The sequence below is a fragment of the Pseudophryne corroboree genome, chromosome 4, assembly GCF_028390025.1.
Source record: "Pseudophryne corroboree isolate aPseCor3 chromosome 4, aPseCor3.hap2, whole genome shotgun sequence".
Taxonomy (NCBI): domain Eukaryota; kingdom Metazoa; phylum Chordata; class Amphibia; order Anura; family Myobatrachidae; genus Pseudophryne; species Pseudophryne corroboree.
Genome location: NC_086447.1, coordinates 46,012,867 through 46,033,354, shown reverse-complemented (window position 1 = coordinate 46,033,354; position 20,488 = coordinate 46,012,867). Strand labels below are relative to the sequence as shown.

The 20,488-nt window shown below is 40.1% G+C and overlaps 1 protein-coding gene across 1 annotated transcript; it reads right to left on the bottom strand.

The window, feature by feature from the left end:
* Positions 1 to 6,369: 6,369 nt before the first annotated feature.
* On the bottom strand, positions 6,370 to 7,287 carry LOC134910809 (taste receptor type 2 member 4-like). Its single transcript, XM_063919193.1, has one exon. The coding sequence runs from the start codon at positions 7,285 to 7,287 to the stop codon at positions 6,370 to 6,372; it is 918 nt and encodes a 305-aa protein (XP_063775263.1).
* Positions 7,288 to 20,488: the final 13,201 nt, after the last annotated feature.

Here is a 20,488-nt window from a genome sequence, read left to right as displayed (position 1 = left end):
CAGGTCATGTCAGACTAACTTAATTAGCTTCTACGAGGAAGTGAGCAATAATCTTGATCAAGGAAAAGCAGTGGATGTGGTCTTTCTAGATTTTGCAAAGGCCTTCGATACAGTTCCTCACAGGAGACTGATGATAAAATTAAAGGAGATTGGCCTAGGAAAAACTATTTGCACATGGATAAGCAGCTGGTTGGATAGCAGGGTACAGCAAGTAGTGGTCAACGGGAAGTCCTCAACCTGGTCCCCAGTAGTCAGCGGAATACCACAAGGGTCCGTACTCGAACCACTACTGTTCAACATATTTATCAATGACCTAGAAATAGGCCTGGAAAGCACAGTATCAATCTTTGCAGATGATACTAAACTGTGTAAGGTAATTAATTCAGAATTGGATGTGGAGTCCTTGCAGAATGATCTATCCAAACTTGAACTCTGGGCGTCTAAATGGAAAATGAGGTTCAATACAGACAAATGCAAGGTTATGCATTTTGGGACTTAAAACAAACTTGCATCCTACATATTAAATGGGGAACGCCTAGGGGAAACAGAGTTGGAAAAAGATTTGGGGGTATTCATTGATAATAGGCTTAATAACCGTACACAATGTCAATGGCAAGTAAGGTGCTAGCGTGCATAAAAAGGGGAATTGAGACAAGGGACTCGGATGTAATCATGCCGCTGTATAAGGCATTGGTACGTCCGTACCTGGAATATTGTGTTCAGTTTTGGGCACCATTGTATAAAAAAGACATCAGTGAACTCGAAAGTGTTCAAAGGCAAGCTACTACATTGATTAAAGGCCTAGAAGGACTGGACTATAAGGAAAGACTTTCTAGGTTGAATATGTATACACTAGAATTGAGGAGCCTAAGAGTAGATATTATTAATATCTACAAATATGTAAACGGACATCAAAAACAGTTATCAGAGGAATTATTTATTAAAAGAACACAGTTTAGGACATGTGGGCACTCGCTGCGACTGCAGGAGAGAAAGTTCCGAATGCAACGGAGGAAAGGGTTCTTCACTGTTAGGGCAATCAGGATGTGGAATTCCCTGCCAGGGAAGGTGGTAATGGCAGACTCTGTAATTGGATTTAAAAAAGGAATGGATAAATTTCTGAATGAAAAAGCTATCCAAGGTTATAATACTTAAAATATCAAAGTGGTTAATCCAGGGGTAACATGAGTTATAGTAGCCAACTAGTCATAAAACATTATTTAGCAAGTATGTAGAATCATCACAACTTAAAACAGGTTGAACACGATGGGCAATTTGCCTCTATTCAACCTCAAATACTATGGAATACTAATCTTAATTGTATGTATGTAAACGCTAGAAGTCTTACTGGGAAAATGGAGAACTTGAAGTCATTGCAGCAAACAAACAGTATGATGTTATAGGCATTACTGAAACTTGATGGGACGAATCTTATGATTGGACAGTTAATCTGGAGGGTTATATGCTGTTCAGGAGAGACAGATTAAACAATGGGGTGGAGGGTTATGTCTTTATGTAAAGCCTTTTTTTAAAACCTAATATAAGGGAATAATACCAAACCAATGTGGATAAACAAAAAGATTAAGGAACTAATGGCCAAAAAGAGGCAAGCATTCAAAAAGTATAAATCGGATGGGAAGGGGGAGTCTTTCCAGTTCTATAAGGATTGTAACAAAATATGCAAAAAAGAAATCAGAGCATCTAAAATTGAAATTGAAAAGCTAATAGCAAAGGAAAATAAATCAAACCACCAAAACAATTTTGAAATACATCAACAGCAAAAGATTAAAGAAGGAGAGTATAGGCCCCTTAAAAGACAAGTTGTGAATCCTAATCAAAGATGACAATGACATAGCAAAAAAATGAAATGAGTTTTTCTCATCTGTATTCACAACAGAGGACCAGATGGCGGGATTAATGCATTACCTCAGCAATGATAATGTCCAACTGGTAAATGCTCATGTAAGCGAGGAAGTAGTCTGTGACCAATTAAAAAAAATGAATACTAAAAAATCACCTGGTCCCGATGGAATTCACCCAAGGGTTCTCATGAAGCTACACTCTGAGTTAGCAAGACCCCTGTATTTGATTTTCAACAATTTACTTACATCAGGCATGGTTCCCAAAGACTGGCGCATAGCAGAAGTAGTGCTGATAATTAAAAAGGGAAGTAAATCTGAACCAGGTCATTATAGTCCAGTAAGTCTTACATCTCTAGTGGGGAATTACTGGAAGGTATTTTAAGGGAAAGTATACCGGAGTTCCTTGAAGCAAATAAGATCATTAATAGGAACCAACATGGATTTGTGAAGAATAGATCATGCAAAACTAACTTAAAAGTCTTTATTGAAAAAGTTATTGCAAACTTAGATCAGGGTAAAGCGGTGGATGTAATATTTTTAAACTTTGCTAAAGCTTTCGATATAGTACCGCACATGATGCTTATATACAAATTAAGAGAACTAGAAAGGGCTAGGGAGCACAATATGCAATTGTGTTAGAAATTGGTTGGCTAAAGTGAGCAGTTAATGGTGGTAAATTAAACTTTTTCAGAATGGACTGAAGTACTAAGTGGTGTGCCACAAGGGTCTGTATTTGGACCACTACTGTTCAACATTTTCATAAATGATCATGAGGTAGGTCTAGAGAGCATGGTGTCAATTTTTGCAGATGATACCAAACTGTGGGCCTAAATGAGACCTGATCGTAGCAGCAACTTTGTTAGCAGATGGGCAAAACCATGTGCACTGCAGGGTGGGCAGATACAACATGTGCAGAGAGAGTTAGATTTGGGTGGGGTGTGTTAAACTGAAATCTAAATTGCAGTGTAAAAATAAAGCAGCCAGTATTTACCCTGCACAGAAACAATATAATCCACCCAAATCTAACTCTCTCTGCACATGTTATCTCTGCTCCCCCTACAGTGCACATGGTTTTGCCCATCTGCTAACAAATTTACTGCTATGATCAGGTCTGAATTAGGCCCCGTGTAAGGTTATACCTTCGGAGAGGGATGCCGAGTCTCTTCAGAACTACTTATTTAAACTGGAAGTACGGGACGCAAAATGGAGAATGAGGTTCAACATAGACAAATGTAAGGTAATGCACTTTGGTAGCAAGAACAAATATACTACCTACACACTAAATGGGTAAAAACTACGGGGTTCGGTTTTGGAAAAAGATTTAGGAGTTAACATAGATAATAAACTTAGCAGTAGTACCCAAAGTAATAATGCAGCAAAAAAGGCAAACAAGGTATTAGCTAAATTTGGAACGATACCAGCCTCTTACGCTTCCAGGTGTATTAAATCAATTTTACACACCAATCAGTATGGAAGGGAACTATTGGGTATGAACTTATCAGTTCAGTCCCGCATGCACATAGCAGTTTCTTTCACTTTTCTTATTGAAATCATCAAACGACAATAAACTTCAAACAAGATTCAACTTGCATTAATTTTCTGCCTTGAGTGCTTATAAAGGCTTCTTCCACTCTATCCAGGGATGCAAGTTTCCACACGGATGGATTCGAGAAATATTTTATTACTTTAAAAATACGGAATTCAAACAATGGTATTCCAGGACATAAAACACAATAAAATACCGGCACATATGTTAATCAGTGTTCTAGCATCAAATGGGTTCCTAGTGAAGAGATGGATTTTGGTAACCCTCTGCAGCAGTAAGTTACCTCACTTGTCTCTCTATCTGGTTCCCAATGAATCATCCAGAGCACTGGCGGCAAGGTATTAGCATTCATAAAGCGGGGAATTGATGCAAGGGATGAAAGTGTTATACTCCCATTATATAAATCACTAGTGAGGCCACATCTCGAATACTGTGCACAATTATGGGCACCATACAATAAAAAGGATATCCTGGAACTAGAAAAGGTTCAGAGACGGGCAACCAAATTGATTAAGGGGTTGGAGATGCTAGAATACGAGGAAAGGCTTGCTAGGCTAGGCACGTTTATACTGGAAAAAAGGAGATTAAAAGGGGACATGATTAACATTTACAAATATATAAGGGGACATTACACAGAGCTAGCAGGGAATTTGTTTTCGGTAAGATCAACACAAAGGACACGTGGATACCAACTTAGGTTAGAGGAGAGGAGATTTCGCACCCTTAGACGAAAAGGTTTCTTCACAGTAAGGACAATACGTATTTGGAATTCCCTGCCTGAGAGAGTAGTAATGGCGGACTCGATCACTACTTTTAAGAATGGGCTAGATAAATTACTAATGGATAAGGATATACAGGGTTATGGTGGGTAAATCATGCACTATAGTAAAAAAAAAAAAGATGAGGAGATATAACGGCTAACTATTCACCACAGTTAAAATTAGTTTTAAAATATTACAGTGTAGGAGATCACTAACAGGTTGTACTCGATAGACAAATTGGGGTAAATTTACTAAGATGGGAGTTCTATTTCAGATGGGATGTTGCCCATAGCAACCAATCAGATTACGGGTATTATCTACTAGAAGGTGATAGATAAATGAGAAGTAGGATCTGATTGGTTGCTATGGGCAACATCCCATCTGAAATAGAACTCCCATCTTAGTAAATTTACCCCATTGTCTCTTTTCAACCTCAGAAATTATGTTACTACAGTATGTTACTATTTCTAAATATATAACGTGTAAAGTAGTAATTAAAAATTAGAGCCACACAAATGCCACCTATGTATATAATGCATCAGTATCAAAATGGCATATTGCATTTTATATAGTTATTGAAGTGTTATTGTATAATTAAGCAAAATGTCAGCTTCTAGCATAAAAATTGAATAGGGCACCATATTGCTGTAGTAATTGTATCTAAAAGTGTCTAATTTTATCAAAATAAACAGTATAACAATATTGCTGTTAGTTTATCTTACATTTGCTTCGTAGAACTGTAGACCAGAGGTTCTCAAACTCGGTCCTCGGGGGCATACACAGTGCATGTTTTGCAGGTCTCCTCACAGAATAGCAAGTGAAATAATTAGCTCCACCTGTGGACCTTTTAAAATGTGTCAGTGAGTAATTAATACACCAGTGCACCTGCTGGGTTACCTGCAAAACATGTACTGTGTGTGCCCCCGAGGACCGAGTTTGAGAACCTCTGCTGTAGACTTTCAATACAATTTCTAATTCTAAAGATCAGCTTCTCATTAGTGATCCTCTTGTTTATTGTATATTAGAAAGTGTACTTACCAACCCCAGCAAATAGTCGTGCAAATCAGTTTCAAAGTACCCATCACATAAGCTTGTTCTTAATTCCAGAGCAAATGGTTTCTCCGGTCCAGCTCTCCCACCGCCACAGTCAGGCAGTAATCTGGAAGTCCCCCGCTGACATACTCTGTGCTGAGTTAGACATCTTTATTTCCATTCTTTATGTATTAAACATCAACTTTGAAGTTCTTTCTCCAAACCAAAGTTCCAAAAGGAAATGCAAAAATAGTTCAACTCCAGAAGAGTTACTGTACAGTAATCTGTTAATGATGATCTCTCTTCTGCCAAATGTTATTAAGGCATGGTTACTAAGATTTTTTTATTTGTGTTTAGTTTTTAATTCTAACGTTATATTATCTATGCACATATTATGAAACTAAAACCACTTACAGTAGAGTATTTATTCTCACTTACTGACAAACAAGTTGGGCATCTGTCCATTGTATCTCTGTTCAAGGTTTAGTACAGAGACCCTATAGACTTATAAGTTTTTGATCAGAGAGGTTTTGTAATTCATCTTATTCAATATTCTGTAGGAAAGATTGACAGTTAGGTCTTAGGGGTAGATGGATTAACTGCCGTTAAGGGGTTTAGTGGTATCGGTGCTGATACCGCTTCTCCCCATGTATAAATGAGGAGATGTGTGGCAAATGATAAGGGTGCTAAGTGCCCCTGACATTATCAGCACTGCTGTCTACAAGATAGCACATTGATATGCCAGGCAATGTATGAACAGTCAGCGGCACTGACCACTCCGACAACTGCAGCCAACAATTTGGACAGCTGCAGCTGTTGTTGCCCTGTGCACAGCACTGTCATTGGCTGTTGGGTGCAACTGAGGGGATTTGACCAGTGCATACACAGTATGCATGCAATTACCGGTGCGTGACAGCCTCCTTGCTGAAAGAAGGAGAGTGGAAATCACTGGACAGGTGAATTAACACTCTTCATATTCAGCAAAGTCCATTATAATACATGCTGCCATTACAGAACCTGCTTCACCATGCTAAATGGGGGAAATAGGTGCTGACAGAAAACAACCTTGTTAATAAATCTACCCCATAATTCTTTACTGGTATGGGCCTTTCACAAAACTTTGAATAATTGTCTCCACCAAATCTCTGGCTTTGCAATAACAACTTCTTCAATTGAGCCGGAATTTGGATGCATGTTGGAGAATCTTACAGAACTGAGTCCTTAGCCTGGCTGTTACATATATCAGGTAGACAGAATGCAGAGTTGGAAAAACACTCAAAATTAAATTTTCTCCTAAATCATCAAATGATCCCTGATAGAACCATAGAGTAACATGTGTGATGAAATAAAAGGTGTAGCTAAGAAATGAAAAAGCTGAGAACTTTATGGTCTTGTAATAAGTATCCAGTTGTCCTGTTACAGCTCTGTCACATCTCATTATATTCACGTGATGGCACAGAGAGGAAATAAGAAGGACTGATGATATGAAGACTATGAGGAACGGCACAACGTTCCACCATAAAAACATGTATTTTTCTATTTCATCTCTTTCCCAGTTATTTGTTTTGTTTGATGAATTCCTAAGAACTCCAGTAGTAGTGATAAACAAAAATGTTAAACTGTAACAAATGGACACCAGCACACAAGCAATGATCAGATGGACGACCCTCTGTAATATCATTATCTTCAGACGTAGGAAGAAGACATCTTGGAAGTTGCAGATCTTCAGGCAGAAGACAACAGAGAGAAGGTTTGCTAACCAGATGTTGGCATAGAAGGAGGTTGCAAAAATACAAAAAACAGTTAGTTCGTATCCAATATTAATTTCAAAGAAATTATGAAGAAAGATGTCCAACAGGCTCGTGGATTCATAGAGGAATCTTGTGATCCCTAGGGAGGTGAGAATCTGGTCAGTAGAGGCCATTGGTCTTTGTTTCATCCAGTCAGTGACATACACAGCAACTATAAATGTATTTATCATTATTCCTGCTGCAAATGTAATTCCTGCTGTAACATGAATAGCCAAGTTCTGTATATTATATTCTTCCCCGATAGTGCTGTTCATATCTTCAGTCATAGGAGTCATTCAACCAAGTGATAGGTAATACAGGCTATTGCTCAATTACATGATATTACAGGATGGTCTCTTCATTTCACTGTACAATGCAAATAATAATGCAAAGTATTGCAGTGCTTCCTGATTATACAAATAAGGAAGCCGTGTATATATTGCTAAGTGTCTCTCTCAGGATGTTATTACAGTATAAGGTAACAGAAAAGATTAGTAAATCACATTAAACATTTACATTTTATCAGTGCCATAATCACATTAATCTAAAAGTATTGTGTATAAAAACTGATTTAGTCATGAATTAAAAAAAATAATATAAATTGCATGATGATGAATGTAAAGATGATGATGATGATGATGATGATGATGATGATCATGGACCTCTGTGTTAAGACTTATTCACTGAGAAGTTGAACTTTAATCTTGTTTTACAAAATTCAAAATAGTTCTCAGCCAAGGCTTACAAGCTGTCCATCCATTTCAGTTAGGTATACAGTATTTGTAGTCTATCTGGAATACCAGATGCAACATGAATACTCATAGGTTGTATATTGTAATCTTACGCCATAGAGCTGTCCATGGCTTCAGTGATAGACGTGATAACATTCAAATGAAATTAAATACAGGTTATTTATTTCTAATTTATAGGATGTTCTCGTTTTAATGGATGATGCCAAACACAACAGTAGTTGGTGTCTATACAAACAAGGAAGTTGTGTCCCTCTTAAGATGTTATTAGAAGTTAACACAAAAGCTTAATGTGTCAGATCATATTAACATGTTTTAATATTCAATTAAAAGTTACAGTACTAGAACCTTAAATTGATTTAATCAGAATTTTAAAATAAGGATATGAGTTCTATTGCTCACCAAGACACTCTCTGTGTGGAGTTTATATTTAGTTCTTGTGATTTTGACAGTTTCCCCTGGTTGCTCTGGATTCCTATCATGCTATATAAATTTGCTAGTAGAGTAATTGGCTTCTGCAACATATAACCCTAGTGTGCCTGTGTGTACATATGATAGGATGATAGGAATGTATTGTAGACTGTAAGCTCCTCTGGGGCCATAACTGATGTGAAGTTCTGTGGAACATGTGCGCACTATGTAAATAACTGTTCATAAATTATAAACAATAACAATAAGAAATTTGATTATCTGTGCTGATATCCACTTAGTGTAGTTAGATTTGTTTTAAAGTCTAATTAATTATCAGATATCAATTGCAGTCTAGATTCTGGAAAAGTAAATAAGCAAGACTGAGATTTGTTGAAGGTAGAATGTCCAGCATGTCAGCATATACCTCACTTCTAGGTTGTGCTTATATCACCAGCCCAACTGGCCTGCATTTTCATATCTTATGCCAGAAATATAATATGTAAAGTAATTATATTTATATATGCTTTATTTGATGCTGATAAACTTTACATCCCAGAAAAGCTAATTAAATGAAATTATTATTATTATTATTATTATTATTATTATAATTATTATTATTATTATTTCCTTTCTCACTACAGCCTAATCATAACCTTTCCCCGCAGCCTAAACCTAACTTTGTCCCGTCCTCTTCCCCTCCTACACATGGCTTACCTCTCTGCAGTCCCTCATTCAGGATTCTGGTGTTTGGGATCCCGGTGCCGGCATCAGGGATTTCAGGATTCTGGCATCAGTATTCTGACTTCTGAGATCCCAAATGTCAGGATTCTAACCAGATCCCATTTGGTTTGGTCATTGTTGACTATTTTGTGATCTTATTGTGTTATGTGTCTAGCAAAAATTATCTAGAATTCAACAAGTTTAGCCTACAGTGGTTCTCAAACTGTGTGCTGTGGCACCCTGGGGTGCCTCGTGACACTTGCAGGGGTGCCTTGGATTGGTGGTCCAGGACCAATTCAAATTATTTATAGTCAATGTAATAGGCAAAACCAGTGCTGGTGGCAGCCAATTATAAAATCTGTGGACAATCAGAAACAAATCTTGTCCCTCACCACATAACTGAACCTAAGCATGACATATAAACATAATTTTCTTAATTTAATATCTCCTTCTAAATATCTCAGTAAGAAACGTTTGTCCTAGGAGTGCTGTGAAAAAAACATTCTGATACTCTAGGGCGCCGTGATTAAAAAAAGTTTTGGAACCACTGATATATCCAATTCAGGCCTGCTAGCGATTAATTGACTTATGCTCTGTGAGCTCAGTAACTCAGTAGTGTAGTAATACACTTTTAAGTCCTAAGCACACTAGTATCTGTAAAGCAATAGTCATATTCAGAAAAACTCCCAGGTTGTGAGGCACTGTGATTGTGTTAATTCCAAATTGGTCTTCTGGCAGTTCCTCATTGGTTTTTCACAATGATGTACTGTAAGATGACACCTACGTAAACTGGTAACTATGGACTGGTAAGTTTGACATCTATAGTGAGGAAAATTTTGGAAGGTATATTAAGAGATAGCATACAGGAGTACATAGAAACCTCCAAGGTTATTAATAAGAACCAGCATGGTTTTGTGAGGGATAGGTCATGTCAAAGTAACTTCATTAGCTTCTATAAGAAAGTGAGCGATAATCTTAATCAGGGAAAAGCAGTGGATGTGATCTATTTAGATTTTGCTAAAGCCTTCATCACGGTGCCGTGCATGAGACTAATTTTCAAATTAAGAGAGCTTGGTTTAGGAAACACTATTTGTACTTGGGTAAGTAATTGGCTGGATAACAGGAAACAGCGAGTGGTGGTTAATGGGATGTTCTCAAACTGGGCCTCAGTGCTCAGTGGAATACCACAAGGGTCCATACTCAAGCCACTATTGTTTAACATATTAATTTATGACCTTGGAGTAGGTCTGGAAAGCAAAATGTCAATTTTTGCTGATGATACTAAACTGTGTAGAGTAATTAATGCAGACATGGATGTGGAGTCTCTACAGAATTACTTATTTAAACGGGAAGTTTTGGCAGATAAATGGAGAATGAGATTTAATATAGAAAAATGTAAAGTTATGCACTTTGGGACTAAAAATAAGCATGCATCCTACAAATTAAATGGGGAAAATGTAGGGGAAATGGTGGTTGAAAAAGATTTGGGTTGGGATCCCAGGATTTAGGCCCAAAATCAGCTGGGATTCAATTCCGGGATTGGAAGCTCCAATCCCAGGGATTGAGGGACCAGCGTTGAGCGTCCTCAGGATGCTCAGACGCTACTCGGCTTCCTCCTCTCAGCTCCCCAGCGCAGCATGACGTGCACTGAGAGGTCACGCTGCACCGTCACATGCCACTGGGAGCTGCCGGGAGAGAGCAGATGATGTGTCCCACCCACCCACGGTGTATGGTGAGTTATGTGTGTGGGGTGAGATGGTGGCCACACAGGACACACTAATCCTGGGGATCCCGAGAATCCCAGGATTGAGCATTTTTCAATTCCGTTACCCAGGATTGAAAAAATGTCCCGAGATTGTCCTCACTAGATTTGGGGGTGTTCATTGAAAATAGACTTAGCAGCAGTACCCAATGTCAAAGTGCAGCAACAAAGGTAAATAAGGTGTTAGCGTGCATAAAATGAGGAATTGAGTCAAGGGATGAGAGCATAATCCTGCCACTGTACAAATCATTGGTACGGCCACACCTGTAATATTGTAATATTGTGTACAGTTCTGGTCGCCACTCTACAGATAAGATAACTTGGAACTTGAAAGGGTTCAGACGCGAGCCACAAAATTGATAAAGGGGTTAGAGGAAATGGATAATGAGGAAAGGCTTACTATAATAACTATAATACAGGTTGAATCCGATGGACAATTTGTCTTTTTCCAACCTCATTGACTATGTTACTATGGGGTGTACTACGTTATACTGGCGCTCTGGATCCCAGCGGCCCAACATACCGGCACCGGAATTCCCGCAGCAGGTGCAAAAGAGCCTCTTGCCAGTTCGCTATTTATTCTCCTTCCAGGGGTGTCATGGACATCCCAAGAGGGAGAATAGTTGTCAGTATACCGGCGGTCGGGATCCCGGCGCCGGTATGTAGAGTGCCGGGATCCCGACAGCCAGGATATCCAGTGCCTCCTGTTACTATGTTACTATGAAATGCCAGCGTTTAGGATGCCGGCAGTCAGAATACTGATTGCGGCATCCCGATGTTTAAAATCCCGACAGGGGAAGGTAATCCTCCTTTCTAGCAGCATAAACCTAACACTCCCCCCTCCTCCATAGCCTAACCTTAACCCTCCCCGATGGTGCCTAAACCTACCCCCCCCCCCCCAGCTTAAATCTAACCTTTCCCCCCTGCAGCCTAACCCTCCCTGGGGGGGATCTAAACCTACCCCCCCTCCCTCCCTGAAGCCTAAACATAAAACACACACACGGCTTACCTGTCAGACAGTCAGAATTCCAGCGCCAGGATAGACCCCATTCGGGATTCCGATGTCGGCATTCCAACTAGTGTCGGCATTCTGGCACCGATATTTTGACTGCCAGGATCCTGACCAGATCCTGAATCAACAATTACCTTGAAATAAATGGTAACTCATGTAGCTAATAAGCAGGATGTAACACTGTGTTGATATTGCAGGATATCTGTTATCGGAAAAAAAAATATGTTGAGATGAGATCATAACAAAAAATATTTTTTTTTTTTTTTTTGAAGAGAAAAAAGATTAGATATAATTACTATAAAATATGTTACAGGGAGAGTATCAGGAGGTCAGGACACTAGAACAAATGATACAATGTGTTTAAATGGTGGAGAGAGAAATAGGTTGCAGACAGAACAGGACGGAATTGGGACATTGAAGTTTTTTCAATTTGTTATATTCAGGAGGAGATACATACCGAAATAAGAAAGGTCTCTTCCCCTGCAGCATTGACCAGAACTACTAGTGCACAAACAATATAAATTTGCAGTGGAGAAAGGTCACCTTATTTGTCAGAGTGATTAAACAATGTAGTGACAGATGTTAATGCTATCTGCATATGAGAAAATTCTGTTGTTCCATCAAAAGGGTGGTACTAAGTGATGCTGGGGAAATGCTAACACATTATTCTCCTCTGATGGCCAGTCCAACCTCATGTGGTCAGACATTTGATGTACCAGAATCTGTTACAGGTCTCCATGTAAGGGCCGGGGATTTCTGCTTCATTGCTATTATTTCTCTGTTTCTGTATGGACATCCTCAGACAGCATGTGACTGCTTTATTAGACACAGGAAACAATGAAAGTATGTGTCACGGTGTTATGTATGTTGCAAACAGAATTTATTGTTTGGTAGAAGGGTGAGAGAGCATGATTTACTTGGGCATATGTTACATTCACAAATGACAATGAAAAGTAGGACATAAGCAGTAAAGGCATATTGTACTATTTGGCTAATAATAATACTAATACTAATATTAAGAATAATGTTATTTATATAGCACTTTTCTAACAATAGGACCCAAAGTGCTTCACATTTGCCTTTACAATGCAAAGTACAAAATAATATTAACAAGGGACATTAGTGAAACGCGTGAGTAAACAGTAAAGTCTTGAGTCTATTTTTGAAGGATTCTAGAGTCAGATGTTACTATCCAGGACAAGAACAAGATTATTCAGTTTTTTGTAGCACATATTATGGCACATGTTCAGTGTTTTGTAATTTTCAGACTCCAAGGATAAGGGGTCTATTTACTAACAGTACTGTGCTCCCAGTGCTAATGCTCCTCCCACTTTACCTGCTTAGCGCTGCCTTCCTGGGTGCATTTACCGCATCTACTACTAAGATTCAGCCAGACGAAGTAGCTGAACGTTAACTCACCCACTCTGTGCTGCTGCCCTAGCTCATAGCGCTGGTATACTGTGCTTCTGCAGATTCCCTTGTCCAATCCCAGACGGAGTATCCTGACCAGGGCTGAGAGAGCTAAAAAAATCAACAATGCAGGCTCCGGGGACACACCGCACAGATGCGTCAACCAGCCTCGAGGAAACAGTGAGAATCCACGCCAGCTGACCAGCTCCGCAGGATTTTTTTTTAGAAACAACAATAAATTTATTCAAAAAGCAAAAAATGGACACTGCAGAACAGCAGACAATGGCTCTGTGCTGCAGGGAGGGATGTTAATGACAGCCCACCCTGACGAAGCAGGAGCATAGAAACAAGGACAGTGGTGAGTCATTGCACAGTTTAGTAATAGCTGAGGGTAATATTGCCGCCATAGTAGCCTATGGCAGTGCGATATTAGGCTCATTACTTAACGCAGGCAGACAACAGTCAGTGAAAATGCTTTAGTACATATTGAGAAGTGATATGTACAAGCATTTTCACTGTATTTTTCATTGTGGGGGCTTATCTCTGTTTAATACATCGACCACTAAGTCCCGTTCATTGGCTATGCTGTAGTCCTGTCCTTTAATCTTTCATAAGAACCCCTGTTTTATTAGGATACAGTTGCAGCCAACTGGCACTCATCCACTTGTGAAGCTCATCTAGACAGTTAAATAGGGCTGTTATTGGGTTCTCAGTACCCAGGGCAATGGACAGGTAGAGTTTTGTATCATCTGCATAGCAATGGTAGACCAATTCACAACATCTGATTATTTCACCCACTGGTAGCATGTATACTGCAAAAAGCATAGGAGATAGTATTGAAACCTGTGGACCATCACATGGCAGTGGCACTGGTGATGGTGAGTATACTCCAGGCAAAACTCTATGTGTCCTACAGTGGCAAATTATTTGAACCAGTTAAGGACTGTGCCATCCAGTCCACAGCCATTTTTCAGGTGCTCAATCAGAATACCATGGTCCACAGTATCAAATTCTGCAGAGAGATCCAGAGAGATGAAGACCGAACAGTCACATCTGTCTCTTACCATCAGAAGAGCATTAAGCACACATACCAGGCATGTTTAAGTGCTATGTCTTCTCCTGAATCCTGACTGAAATGGATCATAAATATCATGAGTTGACAGGCAGGTTTCTTGATGAGTTGCAACCACTTTCTCAATATCTGGCATTACAAAGGATGTAATTAGGCATATCAAAGGGTCTGTAGTTTTGTTTATGTTCAGTGCAGGACTCTGGGGCTGACAATCACAAAGCAAGAATTTAGAGTCCTGTTCTTCCAAGCACACGTCTGTCTGTAAGGTACTACTTTTATTTGTCTCCTATGTGAAACTGGGGGTAAGCCTGAGGCAGGCCCTGTTAGTTACAGGGGTGAAAGAGAAGTGCAGAATTTCATCTTTAATTCAAGGGGTTGAACAAAAACATTTGAAACGTTTAGGAATTCCCACCATTTTTATACACAGTCCCGTGTTTAGGTGCTCAAATGTAATTGGGCGCTTAAACATAATCATAAATAAATTGTTAATTTTTAATACTTTGTCAATAATTATTTCCAGGCAATGACTGCTGAAAGTCTTGAACCCATGGACATTAAAAAACACATTGTTATGCTTTGTCAGGCCTTTACTTTAAATGTCTTACTGCGAGAACACCAACGATTCTCCTCAAGTCCACTAACCAGCAGTTCCCACTGCCACTACTAGTCTCCTAGTTCCATAAGTAGGAGCTGGATCAAGCCTTACAACTTTCTCAATGCTCCATTAGTACTAGCTCCACTCACACATGCCTATCTAAACCAAACCCAACCCTCAAGCATGATAGGTTGTACTGACCTACTGGATCCAGCAAAGAATCAGACTCAGCCAGCGGGACCTGTACAAGATCTTGTGGCATGTCTAGAACATCAAGAGATTGCATAAGGTCTAGTGATAGTTTCTGCAAGAACTGTCCAAATGGCTGGCTAATATCCAAACTAAACTCAGTGGTCATGGAGCTTACAATATATCTTCTCCCAATCCTACTGCACCTGCTGCGATGGCTGCTCATTGTCTTCATCTTCCCACTCCTACTAATTTTGATGGAAATCCTAAGAATTGTAGAGGATGCCTAAACCAATGCAAGATATATTTTGAGCTTCAACCAAGTAATTTTCCTACTAAACGTACCTGGATGGCATATATAATCTCCCTTCCCTCTGGACCCACCTGGATTGGGAGTCACCTCTTTGGAAGAGATCAACTCCATACTGTCTACTTACAAGGACTTTGTCTCAGCTTTCTGTCAAATTTTTGATGAACCTGTGAGAGTTAACGTCTGCTTCAGCAAATATTCTGCATCTAGGTCAAGGATCTCGATCTGTTGGTCAAAACCTGATGCAATGGCTTCAAAATTAAGCTGGAACGATGATGCACTCTATGCAGCCTTCTGGAATGGCTTATCTGATAAGATTAAGGATGAACTCACCACCCATGATTTTACAGACAAATTAGTGGATCTTATTTCTATATGTACTAAAGTGGACTTACGCTTTAAGGAATGAGCTCTGCTCATTCCAAGGTGCCGGCAGTAGTACTACCAAGGCAAGTTTCTCAATGCAAGTTTACTGCTTCCGTCTGTCAAAAGAAGAGTGCCAAAGACGTCAGTCTGAGAATCTGTGTTGCTCCTTCTCAACAACTCAACACCTGTTGCAAGTGTTCGTGAAACGTCCGTTCTTAGTCAGGCAAGGAGAGGCCAGGCTAGGTATGGTTAAATTCTCTCCACAAAAATCTGATTGCATTTTCTCTATCACTCAGCAAGTAGCCCAGCATTTCAAGATGGCTCCTACTCTGCTAGACTCTGGTGCAGCTGGAAACTTTATCACTTCAGCTTTGGTCCAGCAATGGGCATTACCCACTGAGAGACTGCTTAATCCTGTACATCCCACATCGGTCAACAAGTGCCACATCCTAAGGGGTTCTATAACCCTCCATATACAACCTCTGCAAATCGAGATTGGGGTTCTGCATTCCGAGCTTTAAAGTTTCCTTATTATTCTCAGGGAATTGCATTCCATAGTTCTGGGCCTGCTGTGGTTTCATTAGCATAATCCTCAAATCCATTGGAGAACCTCTCAAATTACTGCCTAGGAATCTTCCTGCTTCAGTTCCTGCCTTCAGCAAGTTCTACTCTACCTGCACAATCTGTGATGCCGTCTCATCCAGATACAGTACTTCTCGACATCCCTATGATGTCTTCAGTAAAGCTGGTGTGGGCATTCTACCTCTGCGATGTAAATGGGACTGCCAAATTGACTTAATACCTAGAAAATTTCCATCAAGATGTACTGTAGTATACACCCATTAAGGCATCTATATAAATATATATGGATAGGAAAAAATAAATACAAATATGTACTATTGATGGGGAAATGTGGAGGATGAAATAAAATTAAGTTAAAATATAATACTTATAGGTCATATATTTACTGTACATATATATAGGTGATGGGAAACAGTAGACTTTATAGGTTACTTATATTATTTATTTATGGGTATTTTGTGACTGAAATACACTTCATTGATGTCAGTGTGAGTGTGGTGCATAACCAGTAGGCACGAGGAGGAAGCTCTGGAAGAAACTTCCAGAGCCCTCACGAGCCATTACTAGGTGCCATGAGTGGCTCACTGATAGGTCACCCAGAGGTATAAAAGGGGTTCTGCCCCTGCAGGAGCAGTCTGGTGTTCGCTACTTTCAGAATGCTCACATCTCTGTGTCGGCGCTGCAGCTGTAAACATTGAGCTGCAAACAGTGGCAGCCAGACACAGGAGAGAGTGAAGCCAGGAGAGGAGTCCGAGTCCTACCTCGGGAAGGGTGACCAGGAGAGGGAAAGTGGCTCTAGGAAGACAGCCAGCTGCTGTCCAAGCCCATCTGCTACTGAAGGGTCTGAGAAGAGGCTTTCATAAGCAGCAGCTTTGAGGGACAGAGACATTACAAAGCTGATCTACTGAGCAGGCTGAGTCCGTGTGACAAGTGTGGGCATGGCTACAATGAGTTGAGGGTGTGGCTATGACAGCCTGTATCTCTGAAGCCTAGCAGGATGGTGAGAAACTGAAACTTTAATGTACACTGCACACTGATCATACAGGCTAGGGTACACACTAGTGGTAGCCAACCCTTTGTGGCTCCAGCCTTGGGGACATGCGCAAAGCAGATATACGCCATCATACAGGGATAAGAGCAAGCTTATATGTACTGTATGTCTGTAAGTGATATACTCTAAACATGTATAAATAGGCTAAAAGACTCAATGCAAGGAGTAGCTGCTCCCTCTGCTGGACAACAGTGGTATCCGCTGAAACTGTATATTGCATAGACCATATATTCAGATGCTCAGCAACTCGTTATAGGCTCTGTGCTCAGCTACTTATGTTCAATGCTAATTTCTAGTACCGAGGCCAAATACTGATTTCTACAGTAGGACAAACCAACCTACAACTAGAATGCCGGAAATCTTAGTCATCAGCGCACCATAGAGCCACAAGCAGTAAATGCTTCTAAAGTACATTATAGAGAGGCATATAACAGATGGTGACAGTTCACCCATTAATGTGAAAGCTGCATGACACAAGAACAACAAGTAGGATCATTAATATAAAAGGAAGCTTCAGGATCTTTCCATGGATTGGAGTAAAGTCTTTTTTATATATATATATATATATATATATATATACAGTACGATTCACTTTCTGAACTCTTAGAGGAACACACCAAACCCATTGTGTTGCATCTTTACTAGACTGCACTGCCCAGCAGAATTATTAAAAGTTACGTATTATATTATACTCACCTGATTGGTCCAACAACATTTTTTTGTTGGCCTTTTATGCTATTATGCTTTTAAGGATGCTTTACCCCTTGGAGAAATGTTATCTGTGACTACTTTACTGATTATACATACAGAATACAGTTTGTTTTTTAGATTTACCCAAATCGACACAACCAGTGGTCCACTTCTTTATTGAGTTACACATTTCACACTCGTTTTCGAGCATTCGATTCTGTACCCATGAGGAAGTCTTTTTGGATGAAACGCGTTGGTTTTATGTTCTGCTCAATTTATGCACCGTATAGACATCAATAAAGTAACTTGTTATACCGAATACAAACTGGATTACCACAAAGCACCCTACTGGGAAACTGTACAGAATTTGTCAATGTACTATCGTGTATTTTAACAATTACATTGTGAATACATTTTATATACTAAATGTTTTATTGATAAAATTACTTGTTATGCTAATAACCTATTTTTGGATGGTTTAAAATTAGAATACTCATCTTTATCACCCTCAGATCTGTTGGAGATATATATATTAACATATACACAGTATATATATATATATATATACCTTAAAACTAGAGCTGAGCGGGTTCGGTTCATCAAGTTCCGAACCCCCCAGACTTCACGTGTTTTACATGGGTCCGAGGCATCCTCGGATCTTCTCGCCTTGCTCGGTTAACCCAAACGAGGCCGAACGTCATCATTCCACTGTCGGATTCTTGCGAGATTTGTATTCCATACAAAGAACAGCGCGTCGCCGCCATTTTCACTTGTGCATTGTAGATTGAGTGGAGAGGACGTGGCTACGTTCTCTGCCTGAAAAGCTCAATATCTGTGCTCAGTGTGCTGCATTGTGGTGACCACCAGTATATTATAGTAGTACAGTACACTAGGCCATTGCTGTATCTTGCAACTCCGTGTCAGACTCAGTTCTAGTATCCTGATCAGTGCTCAATATCTGCTGCATTGTTGTGACCAGTATATAGAAGTACAGTGCTGCATTGTGGTGACCACCAGTATATAGCAGTACAGTACAGTAGGCCATTGCTGTATCTTGCAGCTCTGTATCACTTCTAGCATCCATATCTGTGCTGCATTGTTGTGACCAGTATATAGTAGTACAGTGCAGCCTTGTGGTGACCACCAGTATATAGTAGTACAGTACAGTAGGCCATTGTTTTTTCTTGCTGCTCTGTGTCACTTCTAGTATCCTGATCAGTGCTCAATATCTGCTGCATTGTTGTGACCAGTATATAGCAGTACAGTGATGCATTGTGGTCACCACCAGTATACAGCAGTACAGTACAGTAGCCCATTGCTGTATCTTGCAGCTCTGTGTTACTTCTAGTATCCATATCTGTGCTGCATTGTTGTGACCAGTATATAGTAGTACAGTGCAGCATTGTGGTGACCACCAGTATATAGTAGTATAGTACAGTAGGCCATTGCTATTGGTATATTACTGGCATATAATTTCACACATTAAAAAATGGAGAACAAAAGTGTGGAGGGTAAAATAGGGAAAGCTCAAGATTCACTTCCACCTCGTGCTGAAGCTGCTGCCACTAGTCATGGCCGAGACGATAAAATGCCATCAACGTCGTCTGCCAAGGCCAATGCCCAATGTCTTAGTAGAGAGCATGTAAAATCCAAAAAACAAAAGTTCAGTAAAATGACCCAAAAATCTAAATTAAAAGCGTCTGAGGAGAAGCGTAAACTTGCCAATATGCCATTTACAACATAGAGTGGCAAGGAACGGCTGAGGCCCTGGACTAAGGTCATGGCTAGTGGTTCGGCTTCACATGAGGATGGAAGCACTCATCCTCCCGCTAGAAAAATGAAAAGAGTTAAGCTGGCAAAAGCACAGCAAAGAACTGTGCGTTCTTCTAAATCACAAATCCCCAAGGAGAGTTCAATTGTGTCGGTTGCGATGCCTGACCTTCCCAACACTGGATGGGAAGAGGTGGCTCCTTCCACCATTTGCACGCCCCCTGCAAGTGCTGGAAGGAGCACCCACAGTCCAGTTCCTGATATTCAAATTGAAAATGTCACTGTTGCAGTACACCAGGATGAGTATATGGGTGTTGCTGGTGCTGAGGAGGAAATTGACAAGGAGGATTCTGATGGAGAGGTGGTTTGTTTAAGTCAGGCACCCGGGGAGACACCTGTTGTCCGTGGGATGAATAAGGCCATTGACATGCCTGGTCAAAATACCAAAAAAATCACCTCTTCGGTGTTGAATTGTTTCAACAGAAATGCGACAACTGGTGTCAAGCCATGTATTGCCTTTGTCAAGCTGTAATAAGTAGGGGTAAGGACGTTAACCACCTAGGAACATCCTCCCTTATACGTCACCTGGAGCGCATTAACCAGAAGTCATTGAAAAGTTCAAAAACTTTGGGTGACAGCGGAAGCAGTCCACTGACAACTAAATCCCTTCTTCCTCTTGTACCCAAGCTCCTGCAAACCACCCCACCAACTCCCTCAGTGTCAATTTCCTCCTTAGACAGGAAAGCCAATAGTCCTGCAGGCCATGTCACTGGCAAGTCTGACGAGTCCTCTACTGACTGGGTTTCCA

Excerpts from the sequence above, each read along its gene's own strand:
- LOC134910809 (XM_063919193.1), bottom strand. The coding sequence starts at position 7,287 with ATGACTCCTATGACTGAAGATATGAACAGCACTATCGGGGAAGAATAT.